Source organism: Salvelinus alpinus, chromosome 1 (genome assembly GCF_045679555.1).
Source record: "Salvelinus alpinus chromosome 1, SLU_Salpinus.1, whole genome shotgun sequence".
Lineage (NCBI taxonomy): Eukaryota > Metazoa > Chordata > Actinopteri > Salmoniformes > Salmonidae > Salvelinus > Salvelinus alpinus.
The window spans coordinates 64,282,746-64,303,337 of NC_092086.1; the positions used below are offsets into that span (position 1 = coordinate 64,282,746).

At 43.7% G+C, this 20,592-nt stretch overlaps 1 protein-coding gene across 1 annotated transcript; it reads left to right on the forward strand.

Moving 5' to 3' along the window:
• The first annotated feature begins 402 nt into the window (after positions 1-402).
• pwwp2a (PWWP domain containing 2A) lies at positions 403-19,030 on the forward strand. Its single transcript, XM_071413924.1, has 3 exons — positions 403-1,593; positions 13,125-15,051; positions 18,834-19,030. The coding sequence occupies exons 1-2, from the start codon at positions 458-460 to the stop codon at positions 15,022-15,024; spliced, it is 3,036 nt and encodes a 1,011-aa protein (XP_071270025.1). The 5' UTR covers positions 403-457; the 3' UTR covers positions 15,025-15,051; positions 18,834-19,030.
• Positions 19,031-20,592: the final 1,562 nt, after the last annotated feature.

Genomic DNA, 20,592 nt, shown 5'->3' on the forward strand with positions numbered 1-20,592 from the left:
AGTTTATACTAGTGAGTCACCACCTGACGAATTTGAAGTGACTGATAAGTGTTAAATGCAATGCATTGAGTGTTGCCCAGACAACATGTTTGAAGGATAGGGATAGAACTAGAACCAAAGACAAAAGGTCCAAAATCAATATAGGCCTACTGTACATTTTTTAACATCTCTGCTTGAACCTCGCTGATGCTTGAAATACAATACAATATCGCCCCTTGTGGAAAAGGTTCACAGAAGGTTTATTTTTTGCCTGCTACGTTAGGTTAAGGTTAGACAAAGGGAGCCAATTACAAAAGTGTTTCCAGGGTTTCCTTTGAATGACGTGGATATTGACAACTCAACTACAACTTTATAGTTCGCTGGCCTATCAAGTGTAATTGGCTTTCAAGTGGGCGGGCTCTAGTGCTATCACAGGGAGAGGACGGGACACTGGCCGTAGAAGCAAAGCGGAAAGAAAATGGCGGCCGTGGCTGCGGAGCCAGGAGCTGTTGCGGTATTAACAACAACAGCGGGGGACTGTGGTGAGCTCGAACCGGTGCCAGCTGTGCCGGGGGCCAAACTCGACTCCGATGCAACGCAGCAGTACGCGCCAGTAATAGACCTTGTTCACCAACTCAAGGATGGGGATGCAGTTCAGGAATGCAGCCAGGTCCAAATGGAGCTAGTGAGCAGGCCAGACCAAGAAGCCGCGGGAAAAGTCCTCGCTGCTTGTGCAGAGGATGAACACATCGATACAGGATGTCTCATGGTCGGCGTAGAAAATACCGATAACCATTCTCGCGAGGGCTATGGTTCGAAATACACAATGTCGAGGGCAGAACGTTTGAAACAATTTTTTTCGCCTAATGTTGATCCTGCAAACGAGCTCAGTAAGCAAGAGCCCTACGCCTGCCATCAGAATAGCTCCATCTCCGATTCACAGCCATCGGTGGTCTTTTTGCATTCGTTCCCTGCGCATCCTGTGACTACGGAGGCTGGGCTGTCGTTGGCAGAACCAGCAGAGCCCATGATCAATTACTATCAAAACACAGAATTAACCCAACCTACTATTATCGAGTGTGACTATAGAGCTTTAATCAAACCGTCCCACGAGGCTGAACTGGAGCCCGAATCAGCAGATGATGCTCCTTCTGGTACCGAGTACAAGGCCGATTCTTCGGAAGATGCCTCTCTTGAACATCCCCAGTCCATAGAACACGTCGACTCTCTGCCAGTTCTAGAGACGGAGACACTCCTTGGAACACCCATGGAGACTGGATACATTTATGACTTTTTGAGCATCACAAACCAGAACTCTCCGAGTCCCGAGCTTCCTGTAATGGCAGTGGGTCAGGTTCCCTCCTCGGCAGAACTTGGGGACTCGTGCTCACGACAGCGGAGTTTGGAAACGAACTTCCGCGAGACCGTATTGAAACCCCCTCACCCCATGCCCGTTGCTGAAACTGGGGAGGTACAGTCCGAGTCAGTGGACAATCTGATACCTGGTTCCGAAGTTCGAGTATCTCTGGATCACATCATCGACGACGCACTGGTGGTGTCCTTTCGGTTAGGCGAGAAGATCTTCTCTGGGGTTCTGATGGACCTCTCTAAAAGGTATAGTATAATCCTTCTCGGAAATGTCTCATGTTTTAGTTTTATACCACATTTGTTTTTCTATGTAACTTCCTAAGACGTTTCTGTCCATTAGTAAACTAAACTAAATTCACACCTGAAAGATGTGGTGTGTCCTCATTCCGACTTGTCAGCTGTCAGTAAAGGAACTTGTGCTTTGCAAACCCCTGCCTCCTGACCTAAACGGATAGTTTTCTACATTTGCCAGGGGTCGAGGGGTCAAGCTACCATGGTGATCTCTAGTTTGACAACATATCACAAAAATACAGAGGAACTGCTCTTATCCCCATTTATGTGGGCAATGCTTTCGGTTTGTCATTTCAGTTTACAAAACTAAACTTGATGTTTCTATTTACAAAGTCCGGGTATAAATCAAATCAAATTTTATTTGTCACATACACATGGTTAGCAGATGTTAATGCGAGTGTAGCGAAATGCTTGTGCTTCTAGTTCCGACAATGCAGTAATAACCAACGAGTAATCTAACCTAACAATTTCACAACTACCTTATACACAAGTGTAAAGGGATGAAGAATATGTACATAAAAATATATGAATGAGTGATGGTACAGAACGGCATAGGCAAGGTGCAGTAGATGGTATAGAGTACAGTATATACATATGAGATGAGTAATGTAGGGTATGTAAACATATAAAAGTGGCATTGTTTAAAGTGGCTAGTGATATCAGAGGTCAGCTGGAGAGGATGATCACATGCTCAGTCTGTAGTGTAAGGTCATACTTTGGTAGAGTAGTCATGTAGCACTATGCCACTATCACCAACCCCTCTCAGATTCTATCTAATATCCTTCTTGTAATTTGTCACCCGTCTCATCAACACCTTTCCTCCAACCATCCCTTTATCATCTCAGGTCTATATTTTTGGTCATAATTAAACTTGCTGACATGCCTGGGGACTGTGTTGAATATCTTCATTATGTTTAGCAAAGATGACATCTGCACACACAATCAACACCTTGTTGTGTTTAGTTTCCCCTCACAAGCTGCTTACAGCTCATTATGTAGTTGCTCTTCAGGACTTCATATCATTTCAAGGTATTCCTCTGGTGTTATACCATATACGCTATTAATATAGGTTATCAATACATGGTAGAATATGCTATAACTTGGAAGCCACGTTAGTGTAAGTTGCTTTGATAAGAGCCAGTGCAGCAGTGATCCCAAGGACAATGGCCGGTTCATTACAATGACAAGATGGAGGCCACTCAAACCTTACTGCTTCATTTTCTATAGTACTGTAGATAATCAACACCACCCCCTCTCTACAAACAAAAGACTCCATTTTTAGATCCTCATTGTTGAGTCTAAGGGATCGGTTTATGGCTTTTGTTTTCCAACAGTCCCCTGAGTGCAGGCCTTGTGCCTGTGATTTGCCAGAGTGTGTTCCATAGCATAGGTGATATGGAGTCATTGTTTTTCCTATTGGATGTGTGCTCAAGATGAGAGATGAGTCGCTGTCTTCGGTTCAGACTAACTCGCCACTAGACATCGACCTGGTCCTAAAATATCTACTCTACCCGTCCCCTACTTAGGTGTATGCATCTGGAAAGATGGGTGTTAGGATAGATGGGTGGAATTTCCACCATATTGTTGCAATCAGAGGAAAAGTTAGAGCTTCTACCATAATGTATACTTATCAAATTATTTCAAATCTATGACGTGCCAAGGGGAAGGGGCTAGCTGATGTTTCTGGACCAGGCCAACCTTTTGCCTAGCTGACAGTCACCTGGTGTTGATTAGGAAGGAAAGGATGGTGGTTGTGTGTTAATGAAATGTGTTGGTTGATAAGGAGGCTGCTGTGAGAAGCTGTGACGCAAAGGAAAGACAGTGGTGAGGAAAGGCATGTTCCCCTCTTTCTCTTGGCTGTTTCATTCATTGTGATCAGAGTGAGACACTCGCTAATCCTTAACTCTCCAGTGCAATTTTACAGTTGGTTTTGGCTGTCAGAAGAATCTGCATCTTTCTACGGTTTCAAGGATGTTGATAAGTAGCAATGGAGGGGCTCATGGCCATATTAATGCAGCTATAGATGTAGGCTAATTGCTTATGCGCATTTCCATCGAAAAGAACCCATGAGCATCAACTCAAATTTTATTTGTTACATACACATGGTTAGCAGATGTTAATGCGAGTGTAGCGAAATGCTTGTGCTTCTAGTTCCGACAATGCAGTAATAACCAATGAGTAATCTAACCTAACAATTTCACAACAACTACCTTATACACACAAGTGTAAAGGGATGAAGAATATGTACATAAAAATATATGAATGAGTGATGGTACAGAACGGCATAGGCAAGATGCAGTAGATGGTATAGAGTACAGTATATACATATGAGATGAGTAATGTAGGGTATGTAAACATTATATTAAGTGGCATTGTTTAAAGTGGCTAGTGATACATTTTTTACATACATTTTTCCATTATTAAAGTGGCTGGAGTTGAGTCAGTATGTTGGCAGCAGCCACTCAATGTTAGTGGTGGCTGTTTAACAGTCTGATGGCCTTGAGATAGAAGCTGTTTTTCAGTCTCAGTCCCTGCTTTGATGCACCTGTACTGACCTCGCCTTCTGGATGATAGCGGGGTGAACAGGCAGTGGCTCGGGTGGTTGTTGTCCTTGATGATCTTTATGGCCTTCCTGTGACATCGGGTTGTGTAGGTGTCCTGGAGGACAGGTAGTTTGCCCCAGGTGATGCGTTGTGCAGACCTCACTACCCTCTGGAGAGCCTTACGGTTGTGGGCAGAGCAGTTGCCGTACCAGGCTGTGATACAGCCCGACAGGATGCTCTGTAAAAGTTTGTGAGTGCTTTTGGTGACAAGCCGGATTTCTTCAGACTCCTGAGGTTGAAGAGGCGCTGCTGCGCCTTCTTCACCACGCTGTCTGTGTGGGTGGACCAGTTCAGTTTGTCCGTGATGTGTACGCCGAGGAACTTAAAACTTACTACCCTCTCTACTACTGTCCCGTCGATGTGGATAGGGGGGTGCTCCCTCTGCTGTTTCCTGAAGTCCACGATCATCTCCTTTGTTTTGTTGATGTTGAGTGTGAGGTTATTTTCCTGACACCACACTCCGAGGGCCCTCACTTCCTCCCTGTAGGCCGTCTCGTCGTTGTTGGTAATCAAGCCTACCACTATAGTGTCGTCTGCAAACTTGATGATTGAGTTGGAGGCGTGCATGATCACGTAGTCGTGGGTGAACAGGGAGTACAGGAGAGGGCTCAGAACGCACCCTTGTGGGGCCCCAGGGTTGAGGATCAGCGGGGTGGAGATGTTGTTACCTACCCTCACCACCTGGGGGCGGCCCGTCAGGAAGTCCAGTACCCAGTTGAACAGGGCGGGGTCGAGACCCGGGGTCTCGAGCTTGATGACGAGTTTGGAGGGTACTATGGTGTTAAATGCTGAGCTGTAGTCGATGAACAGCATTCTCACATAGGTATTCCTCTTGTACAGATGGGTTAGGGCAGTGTGCAGTGTGGTTGCGATTGCGTTGTCTGTGGACCTATTAGGGTGGTAAGCAAATTGGAGTGGGTCTAGGGTGTCAGGTAGGGTGGAGGTGATATGGTCCTTGACTAGTCTCTCAAAGCACTTCATGATGATGGAAGTGAGTGCTACGGGGCGGTAGTCGTTTAGCTCAGTTACCTTAGCTTTCTTGGGAACAAGAACAATGGTGGCCCTCTTGAAGCATGTGGGAACAGCAGACTGGGATAAGGATTGATTGAATATGTCCGTAAACACACCAGCCAGCTGGTCTGTGCATGCTCTGAGGACGCGGCTGGGGATGCCATCTGGGCCTGCAGCCCTGCGAGGGTTAACACGTTTAAATGTTTTACTCACGTCGGCTGCAGTGAAGGAGAGTCCACAGGTTTTGGTAGCGGGCTGTGTCAGTGGCACTGTATTGTCCACAAAGCGAGCAAAGAAGTTGTTTAGTCTGTCTGGGAGCAAGACATCCTGGTCCGCGACGGGGCTGGTTTTCTTTTTGTAATCCGTGATTGACTGTAGACCCTGCCACACACCTCTTGTGTCTGAGCCGTTGAATTGCGACTCTACTTTGTCTCTATACTGACGCTTAGCTTGTTTGATTGCCTTGCGGAGGGAATAGCTACACTGTTTGTATTCGGTCATGTTTTCCGGTCACCTTGCCCTGGTTAAAAGCAGTGGTTCGCGCTTTCAGTTTCGCGCGAATGCTACCATCAATCCACGGTTTCTGGTTTGGGAATGTTTTAATAGTTGCTGTGGGTATGACATCGCCGATGCACTTGCTAAGAAACTCGCTCACCAAATCAGCGTATTCGTCAATGTTGTTGTTTGACGCAGTGCGGAACATATCCCAATCCACGTGATCGAAGCAATCTTGAAGCGTGGAATCAGATTGGTCGGACCAGCGTTGAACAGACTTGAGCGCGGGAGCTTCCTGTTTTAGTCTCTGTCTATAGGCTGGGAGCAACAAAATGGAGCCGTGGTCAGCTTTTCCAAAAGGAGGGCGGGGGAGGGCCTTATATGCGTCACGGAAGTTATAATAACAATGATCTAGGGTTTTACCAGCCCTGGTAGCACAATCGATATGCTGATAGAATTTAGGGGGGAGTCTTTTCAGATTAGCCTTGTTAAAATCCCCAGCTACAATGAATGCAGCCTCAGGATATGTGGTTTCCAGTTTACATAGAGTCAAATAAAGTTCGTTCAGGGCCGTCGATGTGTCTGCTTGGGGGGGAATATATGCGGCTGTGATTATAATCGAAGAGAATTCTCTTGGTAGATAATGCGGTTGACATTTAATTGTGAGGAATTCTAAGTCAGGTGAACAGAAGGACTTGAGTTCCTGTATGTTGTTATGATCACACCACGTCTCGTTAATCATAAGGCATACCCCCCCCCGCCCCTCTTCTTACCAGAAAGGTGCTTGTTTCTGTCGGCGCGATGCGTGAAGAAACCAGCTGGCTGTACCGACTCCGATAGCGTGTCTCGAGTGAGCCATGTTTCCGTGAAGCAAAGAACGTTACAGTCTCATATGTCTCTCTGGAATGCTACCCTTGCTCGGATTTCATCAACCTTGTTGTCAAGAGACTGGACATTGGCGAGTAGTATGCTCGGGAGCGGTACGCGATGTGCCCGTCTTTGGAGCCTGACCAGAAGACTGCTTCGTCTGCCCCTTTTACGGCGACGTTGTTTTGGTTCACCGGCTGGGATCCGATCCATTGTCCTGGGTGGTGGGCAAAACAGAGGATCCGCTTTGGGAATGTCGTATTCCTGGTCGTAATGATGGTGAGTTGACGTTGCTCTTATATCCAGTAGTTCCTCCCAACTGTATGTATTAAAACCTAAGATTACCTAGGGTACCAATGTAAGAAATAACACGTAAAAAAACAAAATACTGCATAGTTTCCTAGGAACGCGAAGCGAGGCGGCCAACTCAGTCGGCCCGAAAAAGTCTTAAGGTAACAAAAATTACATCAAAACAAAATGTTGATGTAAAAACCCTCCCAACTAATATCAACACTTATATTTAGTTTTGGAGAAATGGTTTACCTTCTGCAAGTTTAAGAAATATTGCCTTGTAATTCCATTACCAAAAATGCACATTTAAGATATTTTGTAATTTCGGATAATGAAAGTTCACAGAAGTAACAAGTAATGGTAAACCTACCAATTTAATATTTTACTAATATTGATTTTGTTTTATGAATTAAGTCATTAAAATTGGTAACGCATTTACCAAAAGATATGTAACGTAATTACGGCAACTGAATTGGCTACGATAGGAAATCATAATAGTCACAAACCACAGTTGGGTCACCTGCTACTCTTCCACTGGCATTATAATGGTTTTCTTTCTCTTTCTGTCGTCTGGTGGTCAAACCAAGAGTGTTATAACAGTGGGTCTGGACAACCCCTCTCCCCTTTTCCTTGCTCTCTGCCCTTCTCTCTTACTCTCCAGTTAATGTCACTTCTCTCAGCTCTTACTGACACCTACCCATGAGCCCCCTGTAACCAGCATCCTAACCCACTAAGCACCGACCAACACCGGATATCCATGGATGTTGAAAAGTAGTTCAAATTTGGTTAGTCCACCCTGACCTTGATGGTAATGTCCACAGACTGACTGGACCAATCATAGACATATGTTTCACAAGTTTGGATAGTACAGTGAGTAGAGATCACAATACAGTAGAATACAGTCCAATACAGTATAGTATTGTACTCTACTGAACTTTATTGCACTCTACTGAAACCTACTCTGCTCTTTTGTACTGCAGTGCTCTGCTGCGCTGTGATGTCCTAACTTGTTAAACATGAGAATCAGGGGTCACGTTAATAGTTCAGAAATCTGCATTTTGAAAATGCAGCCCATCAAAAATAAATCTGTGTTTTTAAACCATATCACCTGCGTTTTATATTGACAGTCAAGTGTTTTGCTTCAAAAGAGTAATCAGGGATGTGCAACTATAGTTTTCCTTCAAAGAAAATACATTCGTGCAGAAAATAGCTTAATTTTCATCAGGTGACAAAAGAAGTGCAAAGCTATTTGGCTAGCAGTCACAAGTAAATGAGCGTACAATGAAAAAGAAAGTCATTTTTTGCAAAAAAACGATGCATGGCCATTTCTAATGTTTATCATAGAAAGAATGTAGCGAGCTACATTTCCTAAAGTTTTGCTTGATGTTAATCTTGCATTTTACCAGAGAAAAGTAGGCTACACTGAGAAAAGTACTCGAGAAAAGTAGCTACACATCGGTCAGCGCTGTCTGCTGATAGAATGCCCATTCGTGAATTCTCTTCCGGGTGGAGAAGTGCAACTGAAGCACAAAATGAGTCTGATGCCGAGCAGAAATTACAATTTGAAGCATTTTAGATCAGCATTTACAAAACGCAGCAAAATAACATATTAAGAAATAGGCCTATCTTTTTTAGTGCGACCCCTGAGAATAACATTCATATCCATAATTATGCAATTCTGGGTATTACAGATCAGGGACCCATGATGTAATTCCTTTACTGGGTGTAAATCCACTTCACTTACAGACATCTTTGAAACGGGTTTGCATAAAATCCTGATTTTACCTAAATTCCGTTACCAAAGTTTGCATCTGCATCTATCCACTAAATTAGTTTTAGTTAAGTAGTCAAGTGCATAGACTTATGGTTTCATTAAACTTTGAAATCAATGGTTTTTGTTTGGCATACATTTTAAAGTGGAAAAAATGGAATCAAAGCATAATTCCGTTAACGTGGAATTGCCCTTATCTAACTGCCAGAGAAACAATACATTTTGAACCGCACACATCCCCTCCCATTTAAAGAGATTGAAAGTTTGAATGTAGGCAGTAATTGAGTACCCTCCAAAAGGCCCTAGCCTGCCACGTTTTCCAGTTTTACTTTTAGCTCTGGACAGTACAAATACTACGTGGCCTGCGTTTTCAGTTTCCATAATTTTATAAAGCCAGACACAGTTAACAGTTAGGCTATTGATTACAGTGCATTCGGGAAAGTATTCAGACCCCTTCACCTTTTCCACATTTTATTACATTGTAGCCTTATTCTAAAATGGATTAAATAAAAACACTCAATCTACACACAATACCCCATAATGACAAAGCAAAAACAGGTTTAGAAATGTGCAAAATAATAAAAAATACATGCCTTATTTACATAAGAATTCGGACCGTTTGCTATGAGACTTAATTGAGCTCAGGTGCATCCTGTTTCCATTGATCATCCTTGAGATGTTTCTACAACTTGATTGGAGTCCACCTGTGGTAAATTCAATTGAATGGACATGATTTGGAAAGGCACACATCTGTCTATATAAGGTCCCACAGTTGACAGTGCATGTCAGAGCAAAAACCAAGCCATGAGATCGAAGGAATTGTCCGTAGAGCTCAGAGACAGGATTGTGTCGAGGCACAGATCTGGGGAAGGGTACTAAAAAATTCTGCAGCATTGAAGGTTCCCAAGAACACAGTGGCCATCATTCTTAAATGGAAGAAGTTTGGAATCACCAAGACTCTTCCTAGAGCTGGCCGCCCGGCCAAACTGAGCAATCGGGGGAGAAGGGCCTTGGTCAGGGAGGTGACCAAGAACCCGATGGTCACTGACAGAGCTCCAGAGTTCCTCTGTGTAGATGGGAGGATCTTCCAGAAGGATAACCATCTCTGAAGCACTCCACCAAATCAGGCCTTTATGGTAGAGTGGCAAGACAGAAGCCACTCCTCAGTAAAAGGCACATGACAGCCCACTTGGAGTTTGCCAAAACGCACCTAAAGTACTCTGACCATGAGAAACAAGATTCTCTGGTCTGATGAAACCAAGATTGAATTCTTTGGCCTGAATGCCAAGCATCTCGTCTGGAGGAAACCTGGCACCATCCTGTGGGTGTGGGGATATTTTTCAGCGGCAGCGACTGAGAGACTAGTCAGGATCAAAGGAAAGAAGAACGGAGCAAAGTACAGAGAGATAACCTGCTCAGAACCTCAGACTGGGGCGAAGATTCACCTTCCAACAGGACAACGACCCTAAGCACACAGCCAAGACAATGCAGGAGTGTCTTCGGGGCATGTCCTTGAGTGGTCCAGCCAGAGTCCGTACTTGACCCCAATCGATCATCTCTGGAGAGACCTGAAAATAGCTGTGCAGCGACTCTCCCCATTCAACCTGACAGAGGTTGAGAGGATCTACAGAGAAGAATGGGAGAAACTCCCCAAATACAGGTGTGCCAAGCTTGTAGCGTCATACCAAAGAAGACTCGAGGCTGTAATTGCTGCCAAAGGTGCTTAAACAAAGGACTGAGTAAATGGTTAATTTTCTAAGATAAATTTGCAAACATTTATGAAAAGCAGTTTTTGCTTTGCCATTATGGGCTATTGTGTGTAGATTGAGGGGAATAAAACAAATATATATTTTAGAACAAAGCTGTAACATAACATAAAAAAGTGAAAGGGTCTGAATACTTTCCGAATGCACTGCATGTCACGTCCTCTGCATCCATTTTGCTTTCACGTGTTCGGAGTTTGTTATAACCAATTTATTGATGCGATTATGATATGCTATAGGTCAGGCCCCATTGGTCATGTGCATGCGATGCATACATGTGTCACAAAGAAAGTAAGGGTTGCGGGACTAGGGAATGTTTTTCCTAAACAAATGAGATATTTTGGTAACAGAAGTTTTCAGTATGAAATGGCAAATTATGTTGCAGCTTCAGCAACACTTACAGCATGATAAACACATTAAGTTTTGTAGTGGTCGCTGCAGCAGGGTGGAGAGAGAGAGACACCGGGTGCTAGTCACAGTCGCTCACTGTCTTCTTTTTGTTTTTAACAACACTGCAAGCCTGAGTACAATCAAATCAATTGAGGTTGGACTCCCTCTAGTAATTTGTGTCTTCATTATTTAATCAAACGGTGTGCTTAAAGCATCATAAAAGCTCAGTGCATTAATTTTAATTTGATTAACACACATAGGATGTGTCTACATATGGAAAAGTACACGTTTAAACATTTCGACCAATCAATTGGTCGAAAGAACAGACTGTCGGCCAACATTTTTGCTGTTGTTGGGGACAGCCCTAAGGTACACAAAGGTAGAAATGTGCAAGATCCTTCTTTTGCATATTTGGGTATTTTTCTACACATTGGTAATGATCTCTACACATATTGTAATGATCTCCGCCCCCAAACAAGACCTCATTTGGTTGGTCCGGACCAGACTAAATCTGAAACAATCATAGACGTCTTAGTTTCACAAGTTTGGACGTCTCAGTACAGTATATACAGTATATACCCCAAAAGCATCTTAAGGCGAAGTTCATCGTTAGAACCTTCATAAGAGCATCTTTACATTTCAGAGCTGTTTCCCAAAACATCTTCTTTGACGTTGCACTTGCTTGACAAATACAAATATTCTTTCTCTTATCCATAAGAATCTCATCATGTAGACTAGCCTACCCGCACTGTGTATGCGAGCTGTTGGATAGAGCGCACGTGCAAAGACCAGAGTAGGCACATTTGCTATTTAACGCAACAGTTTGTTACAAAACTATTGGTAGAGTTGAAAATGCGATGTAAACACTCTGAACTTTAGATTTTTATTCGGTACATGAAAACTTAAGCAAAAAAATACATTTTGTGTGCTTTACGTCATCACGCACTGATTTTTGGCTGAAACACCACTGGTGGGTAAATGCGCATATTTTCTAATGTCGCCAGTTGGATGGAAACCTAGCTATTGATCCATTGTTTTGTTCTTCAAAGGGGATGAAGGGTGGTCCAGTAGAGTTAGCATTTGGTCCAGTAGAGTTAGCATTTGGTCCAGTAGAGTTAGCATGATAAATCTTGTCCTGTATTTGCGCTTGAAGCACTCACTAATGCAGCATAGGGACACATTTACCCAAGGCCATCTATCTCTGTATAGCTCTGTCATCTCTCTGTAACATGGGGATTATTTTAGGAGGTGCTCTGGTAGGAAACATAGTGTACTGCATATGATATCTCAGCCTAGAAACTAGCTCAACTAGGCCTATGTAGTGGTAGTTGAACCACTTGACATATAGTATCTGGATAATGTTCAGTAGGGCCGGCAGTTTTAAGATTTTGGTTGAGCTGAAGTTGTCAAGGTGTATAGGGGTTCTTCTGGGGTAAAAAAAACCATATATATATATATTCTGCCATTGTAATAGCCACCGCTGAAACTTTCTATAGGCTTATTCAGATTTGTTTCTTTTTGGTTCATGGTAGCGTTGAATTTAGGCTAGGCCTGCTTCATGGGAAGTAAATTATCATATAGGCTATGTCTGGTTTGCTTTGCATGGCCCACATCTCTACACCTCCTGGAATTTCATTTTGAGGAACACTCAGTCAAATAGAGAAAACAAGACAGGCAGCACAATTCAGATTTTTCTTCACTAATTGGTCTGTTGACCGATCAGATCAGGTCTGAAAAATATCTGATGTGAAAAGATCTGTGATTGGTCAAAAGACCAATTAGTGTAAAAAATATAATAATATCTGAATTGGTCTTCCTGTATCAACGCAGTCCAATAGATATGTGTGGCAGTTTCAACCCAAGAGTCATTTCTGATCCCGAATTCATAAGGTAGGGTTTAACAAACACAGTCATGGAGTTTCTGCTGCCACCTCCACTTGTATCTGCCTTATTAAAACATTAGTGAATAAAGCTGGAGGGTGAGCATTAATATTGTAAACAAGGATAGTTTTTTCCCTTTGTTTGTAGAGCCTTGTGCACTCTAGTTAGCTATGGTGATGTTGTGTTTTAGGCCGTGGGAGCTCCTTTGATCTTTTGCAACACTAATTTAATATTTCCTCTTTGAATGTTCAGGATTTAATTGATTTAGATTGATTTCCTAAATGTACAATGTAGGCCTAAATGAGAAACATCTTGAATTAGCATGAAATCTTTGACGAATACAAGACAAAAAACAAGTTTAGAGTTTTTATAGTTATCCACAGTTTCTAAATCCTCTAAATTCTCTCTTCTCAGGTTTGGACCCTATGGAATTCCAATCACTGTGTTCCCAAAGAGAGAATACAAGGATAAACCTGAATCTATGCAGCTAAAGACAGAAACATTCCAGCCAGAGAAGGTGGAAAAGCCAGTCCAGGGAAACCCTGACAGCCAAGTTGTCGCAATCCCCGAACCAAACCCTGACCCCCAGCCTAAGCCTAACCCATGGACTTCAAAACCTCCGCCACTGTTTCAGGAGGGAGCCCCTTACCCTCCGCCATTGTTCATCAGGGACACCTACAACCAGTCGTTACCTCAGCCGCCCCCCCGCAAGATCAAGCGGCCCAAGCGCAGGCTGTATCGCGAGGAGCCCACCTCTATCATGAACGCCATCAAGTTGCGGCCCCGCCAGGTGCTCTGTGACAAGTGCAAGGGGACTGTCATGACCGTGGACAAGAGGGAGCCACGTAGAGGCCCTGTGTCGGACTCTAGGGGCGAGGACGCCAAGCGGAGACGCAACGACAGTGCAGCTACTGTCAGCAAGCGGCCGCGTAATGAACCTCGCTCTGAGGAGAAGCGCCATGCTGCTGAGGTGTCCAAACGGCAGGCCTCAGGGATTCGAGTCTCCTCTTCCTCTTCTCTGGGCCAGGTGAAGGGCGGAGCTGGAGGGAACAGGGTTCTGAGGACAACATCCACCACAACAACATCACCGGTCAACAGCAGCTCCAGAGTCCAGCTCAATGCCAAGAAAGTGCTGCAGAGCAAAAATGTTGATCACTCCAAGGCACGGGAGGTGCTGAAACTGGCCAAGGCGCAGAAGAGGCAGAGAGAGGCTACAGTGGTCACTGGTAGCAGTGGCAACGCCAAGACGATGACGAGGGCCGCTGCCCTGCAGGAGTCCCACGCCCACCAGAAGGTCCACTTCACCCGGCGGCTGCAGCAGATCAGCGGGGTGGGACCAAGCAACGCCACCCCTCTCCCGCCCAGGATGCGCATCAAGCCCCAAAGGTACCGTAATGAAGAGAATGACTCTTCTACATGTAAGCCGCCTTGCCTCGAGAAAGTGCCGGGAAGTGGCAGTTTGTCCCCTCCAAAGCTAGGCGCGCCCCGCTGCACCTCCACGCGCTCCTCCTCCTCCTCCTGCTCCACAGGCGAGGCCACTGCTGCTGAAAACCAGGGTCCAGATAAAGGGCCAGAACCTGAGCTCAGTCCTCAGACCCAATCCCAGCCCCAAGTGGAACCCCTCACAGCCACGGAGCACAGCGACCCCAAGGTGGAGCCAGAGGAGCAGGGGGGGCGGGAGGAGAGGCGGGAGACGCGCGGCAGCAAGACTGGCAACCTTGTGGTGTACATGACCCTTAACCCCAGCCAGCCTGACTCCTCTAATACCTCCATGTGCAGCATTGATAGTGCAGATGACTTAAAGTCTTCAAACTCAGAGTGTAGCTCCACCGAGACCTTTGACTTTCTCCCTCCCGGTGATTTGCACTCGCCCCCCGCCCCCGGCACGTCCTCAGCAGTCACTGACACCTCGCCTGCACCTACGGAAGAGAAAACCCCTCGTAAATCTCAGAAAGTGTTTTCCAAAAATGTGTCTAAGTGTGTCTCTCTGGACGGCAGGAGCATTTGCGTAGGGGACATCGTTTGGGCCAAAATATATGGTTTCCCTTGGTGGCCAGCCCGCGTCTTAGGCATCCAGATCAGCCGCAAAGATAATGGGCTCTTAGTCAGGCAGGAGGCCCGTGTCGCCTGGTTCGGTTCACCCACCACCTCCTTCCTGGCACTTGCACAGGTCGCCCCTTTTCTAGAAAGCTTCCAGTCACGCTTCGACAAGAAGAGAAAGGGCTTGTACCGTAAAGCCATCACAGAGGCAGCAAAGGCTGCCAAGCAGCTCACTCCTGAGGTTCGCGCCTTGCTTACGCAATTCGAGACGTGAGGTGGTGTGCTTTGGGGAAAAGGAAAGGTAGGCTAACATGCCCCCCCCCCCCCCCCTTCCCCTCCCCTGCTAGCCACCTACCATGTCCCTTCACCTTCCTGGGAGAAAGAAACAAAATATTTCAGGCCAGACAAGCAGGACTCCTCTTTTTTTTTCTATGGTCAAAAAGGGACTGAATGGGTTGGAGTTATACACATTACTGCATACATAAAAATGGCAGTGTGTTTTTATTTTATCATCCTTTCACTTATTTATCCAAACTGGTGGAAATCTGGTCATTTTATTTTTAACTTTTCTTTACAAAATGGTTGGTGATTGAAATATTCTCCTTATCTTGAGGCCTTTAAGTTTCACTCTGTGCAAAGAAGCTTATGTTCTGTTCTAACACCATGGTTCATAGGTCTGCTTGATTGGCTGCCAATTGTCAAAATCTTAAGAGACAAAATGTGTATTTCTTTCAGTCTATGCAACAAACGGTTCAGTTTCAGATACTGTGAACGGAAAGTTACAGGATCTAAGCAGCAGTAAATATGATGTATCTGTGCTGGTGGAAGACATGTACTGTAGCTGTGATGTGACGAGGAAGTGGACCCTGGTGGATTTGAAGAGCGAGCAGTCATAGGGGCTTAGGTACCTGCTGTATCTCAGACACAGTCAGAGCTGACTGGCTGTGGGAGCTGGCTGCCGGGCCGGTAAGCTCTTGATCACCGTGTGGCACACTGCCAGCCAGGGCTTTCCAGACAGTTGAGCTGAGGTTGTGAGGATGTGCCTGTAAGCCAAAGTCACCTCAAGTGCCGGTGAGAGGAGGATGGTGCCCTGTTTCTAATCCTCTCTGAAAACAGAGATGGTTGCAGGGCAGTAGATACAGTACTGAGAGCGTGCTCGCTCAACCGGGCAGTGGGCACATCCACCCCCCTCATACCTGTCCAGTGCTACATCATTTGGTCCCCTTGAGCCACCTCACCTCTCCCCCTTTCTCTCTCCTCATCTGACTCTGTCCTGTCTGTAGTCTCTATACCTTATGCTCCTCAGTTAACCAAGACTGTTTTATTACTCTCTGGTCTTCCTATCTAGCTCCTTGATTTTGCATGCTGTTATACATAGAATGATGCCCAATTTTGTTTTAAAATCACTGATTTGAATTGTCTGCATCGGGACATTTTAAACAATGATGTTAGTTGATGGAGCGATGGCTTACTATGAAAATGATAGAATCAACTAGCATTGACAGAGGGAAGCCATTGTAGTTACTCCTCCCATATACGTGTGGTATGGCACGTTACAGGGATGAACTATTTTTGCTCAGTTATTTTGTAAAACTTTTACTATGGGTTTGCCATGTCTTGTTGACTTGTACTAAGTAGTTCAGTGATTTCTCAGAGTTTTCAGTGTTCAGCTGTTACTCGACCCTATTTGAGTTGGAATGTGTTTGACTCTATTTGGTGCTTCTGAACTCGGATCTTCTATCACTTCACTGCTTGGCTGATCTCATACGACTGCAAATCTTGATTTGATATATTATGTACAGTACAATATGTATCAAATTATTTTGAGTGGATTTTTATGATAAATAATGGAAAAATGGTTATTTGTTTGGCTGAAGTTGGGGGAGGGTAGTGAGGAAAGGTTACGTCAACTCTTCTGTAATTATATGGGTTCACTTCAGGTTTGACCATTTCATTACCAATGACAAATTACATTTCCGAAAGATGTTTGTTCATTTATCTATACACACCTATCCACTCTGACTAAATATTAAGGGACATACAGTAAGACCAACATCGCCTCACCTTTGCCCTTTTGGCCCGAACAGGTAGAGATCAGAGGCTTATTGCTTGGTAGAGTACACTGACCTGACCATTGTTACAAGCAGAGACAAAGTGTATTATGACGGTTGGCTCTGTTTCTTCTATTTTGGACATCATCTGTTTGCAGATCAGAGAATGCTGTATAGGGGGGAGAAAACTGTTGGAAAAAGTAACAGTTGAAGAACACTTGTGTAAATGTTTTCTGATGTTTTTAAAAAGTATTATAAATAAAATGTCAACTTCAAGAATCTTACCTAGTTGTCTTCATTTTAGTGCTCCTACTTCCATTAACACCTACAAATCCAATGCCATTTATAAGGCTTCAGTTTCACCTTGAAACAAGCTGGAATAAAAACATTGGTCATTTGGAATTTGGGATATTTCTATTGTCCCCCTCGTACTAAAATGGGGGCATTTTAAGTTGACAATGACCATGCCTTTTAAATTGTGGCTTGTGGTCTTTATAATAGCTGCCATTAACTGCAAATATTTGTGGGGCTTTTATGAAATAGCAGACCTGTAGAAAACGACTTGCCAGTCAAGCCTCTGTTTACCACTTGAGGCTATTGGTACATTAACAATAATGAGAGGAAAGGGCTGAATGTGGAGAATTTTTGGGGGAGTAAAATCATTCCTTTTATTGAACAGATTTTCTTACCTGCAAACAGATCTAGGACATTGACGTCATATGCTATTAGAAGCCATTGTTCAATGGCTGTCAGTCAGTGTATCTGAAGCAATGCATCTTTGAATGGCATTGTAGAATTTAACGTTTAGGGGGAGTTTGATAGTTCTGCCCTCTAATTGTTTGTAAATTAAATAGTACTGAGAAGTAACGTTTTGGTTTGAAATACAAATGAAAAGGCTACTTACCTTCCTAATATTGAGTTGCACCCCCGTTTGCCCTAAGATCAGCCTCAATTTGTCAGGGAATGGACTACAAGGTGTTGAAAGCATTCCACAAGGATGCTGGCCCATGTTGATGCCAATGATTCCCACAGATGTCAAGTTGGCTGGATATCCTTTGCGTGGTGGACCATTCTTGATACACACAGGAAACTGTTGAGCGTGAAAAACCCAGCACTGTTGCAGTTCTTGATACACGCAAACCGGTGCGCCCGGCATCTACTATCGTACCCCATTCAAAGGCACTTCAATATTTTCTTTCCTATTCACCCTCTGAATGGCACAAATCCATCTTTAACCTGTCTCCTCTCCTTTATCTACAGTGATTTGAAGTGGATTAAACCGGTAACATCAATAAGAGATAATTGCGTTCACCTGGTCAGTCTGGCATGGAAAGAGCAGGTGTTCCTAATGTTTTGTACATTCAGTGTATATATCCATGTTCGGGAGCAGCATACACATAACATTACTTAAATAAAGGAGCCGATCCACACAGCAGCAGCATTTCAAGGTTAACTAGGTTCAATCTCAAAGACATTTGAATAATCAGTAGAGTAAATGCATGGCAGACCAGCAAACTGCCGAAAACGTTATCACAGATTACGGTGACTCATTTGTGATGTCTATCTTGGTTTTACCACTGTCGATCAGGAACTTGCTAGGCATCCGTGCAGTAGAACTCAGCTATAGATCCCTCATTGAGACACACAGGACCCCTCCCAAAATGCCTTAGAGGTGTCCTTGAGCCCAGAAATGGCGCCATTGCAACATGAACAATGCACCGTTAGGTTCATTTCTGATTTCACTCAAGATCACTGGAGGCCCCTCAAAAATGTTGTGTTGTTGGCTAACTAATGTGCACTGACCTACAGCCTTTATTCAATTAACATTTTAGTATTTGTAGGAGTGCACTTCCTGTCATGTAGCGTTGCTGTTTTCAATGTCTCAGTGCTTTGATAAAAAAGCTTTTTTTAACGGCATGCACTAAACCTATTGAATCTGCTTTGTTGAGGCCAAATACAGAAAGAACATGCCCTCTGATTTGGATGAAAAGGTCCCTGATGTGTTCATGTCTCTCTCTGTCTTCTCTTCCAGTGCTACAACGCTGAAGGGCTGTTGATGGGTCCTTTACACTGCCATTGGTTGAGAGACTGTCGGACGGAAGGACATGTCCAGAATTGGAGACGTCATCGATATAATTATTTTTATTTAAGTATCGGAAGAAGGAACATTTATATATTTATAATGAATTGCAGACCTACTCCACCTCTGGGCCTGTCCATCATGCTGAATACCATTTGATTTCTTTGAGCAGGCGTCCATGTCCACAAGCATGTGACCTTAGTTTGAGTGAGGACATCTGCAGAGTAGACGAGCACTCTGACCATTATAGATATCTATTACATTTGTATTACATACATGTTGACAGGACACAGGATTTTGCAGGGTTTTTAGTATGTTGATCAGTGATCTTGAAATGCAAAGACAAAAAAATTAATAAAAACAATACTATGTAAAACATTTATATTAATGCAATAAAGATTGCATGTGCTATGCTATTACAGTGCATTTGCAGAAGGCTGTGCTTTGTGTTGAAGCAGTCTTGAAAAAGAATACTGGTGTCTCAAGCCCCATTTATACCTGGTGCTAACATGCGATCTGTGTCCTGATCCTGTCCACATTCTGATTGTGCCCGCATTTGAAGTGAAGTGATTGTGATCAGATCTTCCTGACCACCTCAGGAGGTAGTCAGGGACACTTTGTATCTAGATATCTTAGAAGTGTAAACAGATCTGGATTATCAAACCTTTTAAATATTCCCTCTTGACTCAAGGCAATATTTGTTTTATTTATCCCTTTTTCTCCCCAATTTCGTGGTATCCAATTGGTAGGTACAGTCTTGTCCCATCGCTGCAACTCCCGTACGGATTTGGAAGAGGCGAATCAGGATCTCTAATGGCACAGCTAGCACTGCGATGCAGTGACTTAGTCCACAGCGCCACTCGGGAGACCCAGCAATATTTGTCTTAACATAAAATAAAAATTTGCATTAATATGCTGAATTATACCTTTTTTGAGAAAGGTGATTGGGAGGATTAGAACCTGTGACCTTCTGGTCCCTTGCCAAATCCATTGCACCAGCAGGGGGGATGGTACTAGCCCATACTTGTCACATATTTAAAGCTGTTCAGCCAGAAAGTTAGTAGATTAGAAATGTGATAAGTTCAAAATGTTGGTTAATAAAGTTTAAAAAATAAGTCGCAACTGGGATTCGAACTGGCAACCTTGCGAGTCGCAACCAATGATATATATATATATATATATACACACATAAGATGACTGAGGGGGGTGCTGTTTTGAAGCAACTGTGCCTCCATGTTGGCACTCCCCCACCATTATAAAAAAAATATTTTGAAAGCTATAGAACTACAAATGTCTTTTTCTTAATGTCTACATTTGTTTTATCCTTTTACAAACACCTTAATGCTTACTTTCAAATGATATGTGAGCTGAACATACATTAAATGTTTAGATTTCTTTTTATTTGTATCATTTTTTAAAAGCACTTATGTCCCCACTACAACAACAAAATACTTAAATCAATGTAATTTTGTCCTTGAAAACAATAAGTAATTGAAATACTGTAGATTTAAATTCATTCCTATTGAGGATTGCTTCTTCTGAGTCCCAATATGGCCGACTGGTGGGTTCTTAGCCTCTCATCGACCAATACATAGCATTAGCAATCTAAGGTTTATATACATAATTTGTTGCAACAATTTAACGCCCTCCATCCACCACCTCCAACCTACCTCCCTAAGGGCCTTTTTGTTGTTGTTGCGCTCACCTGTAA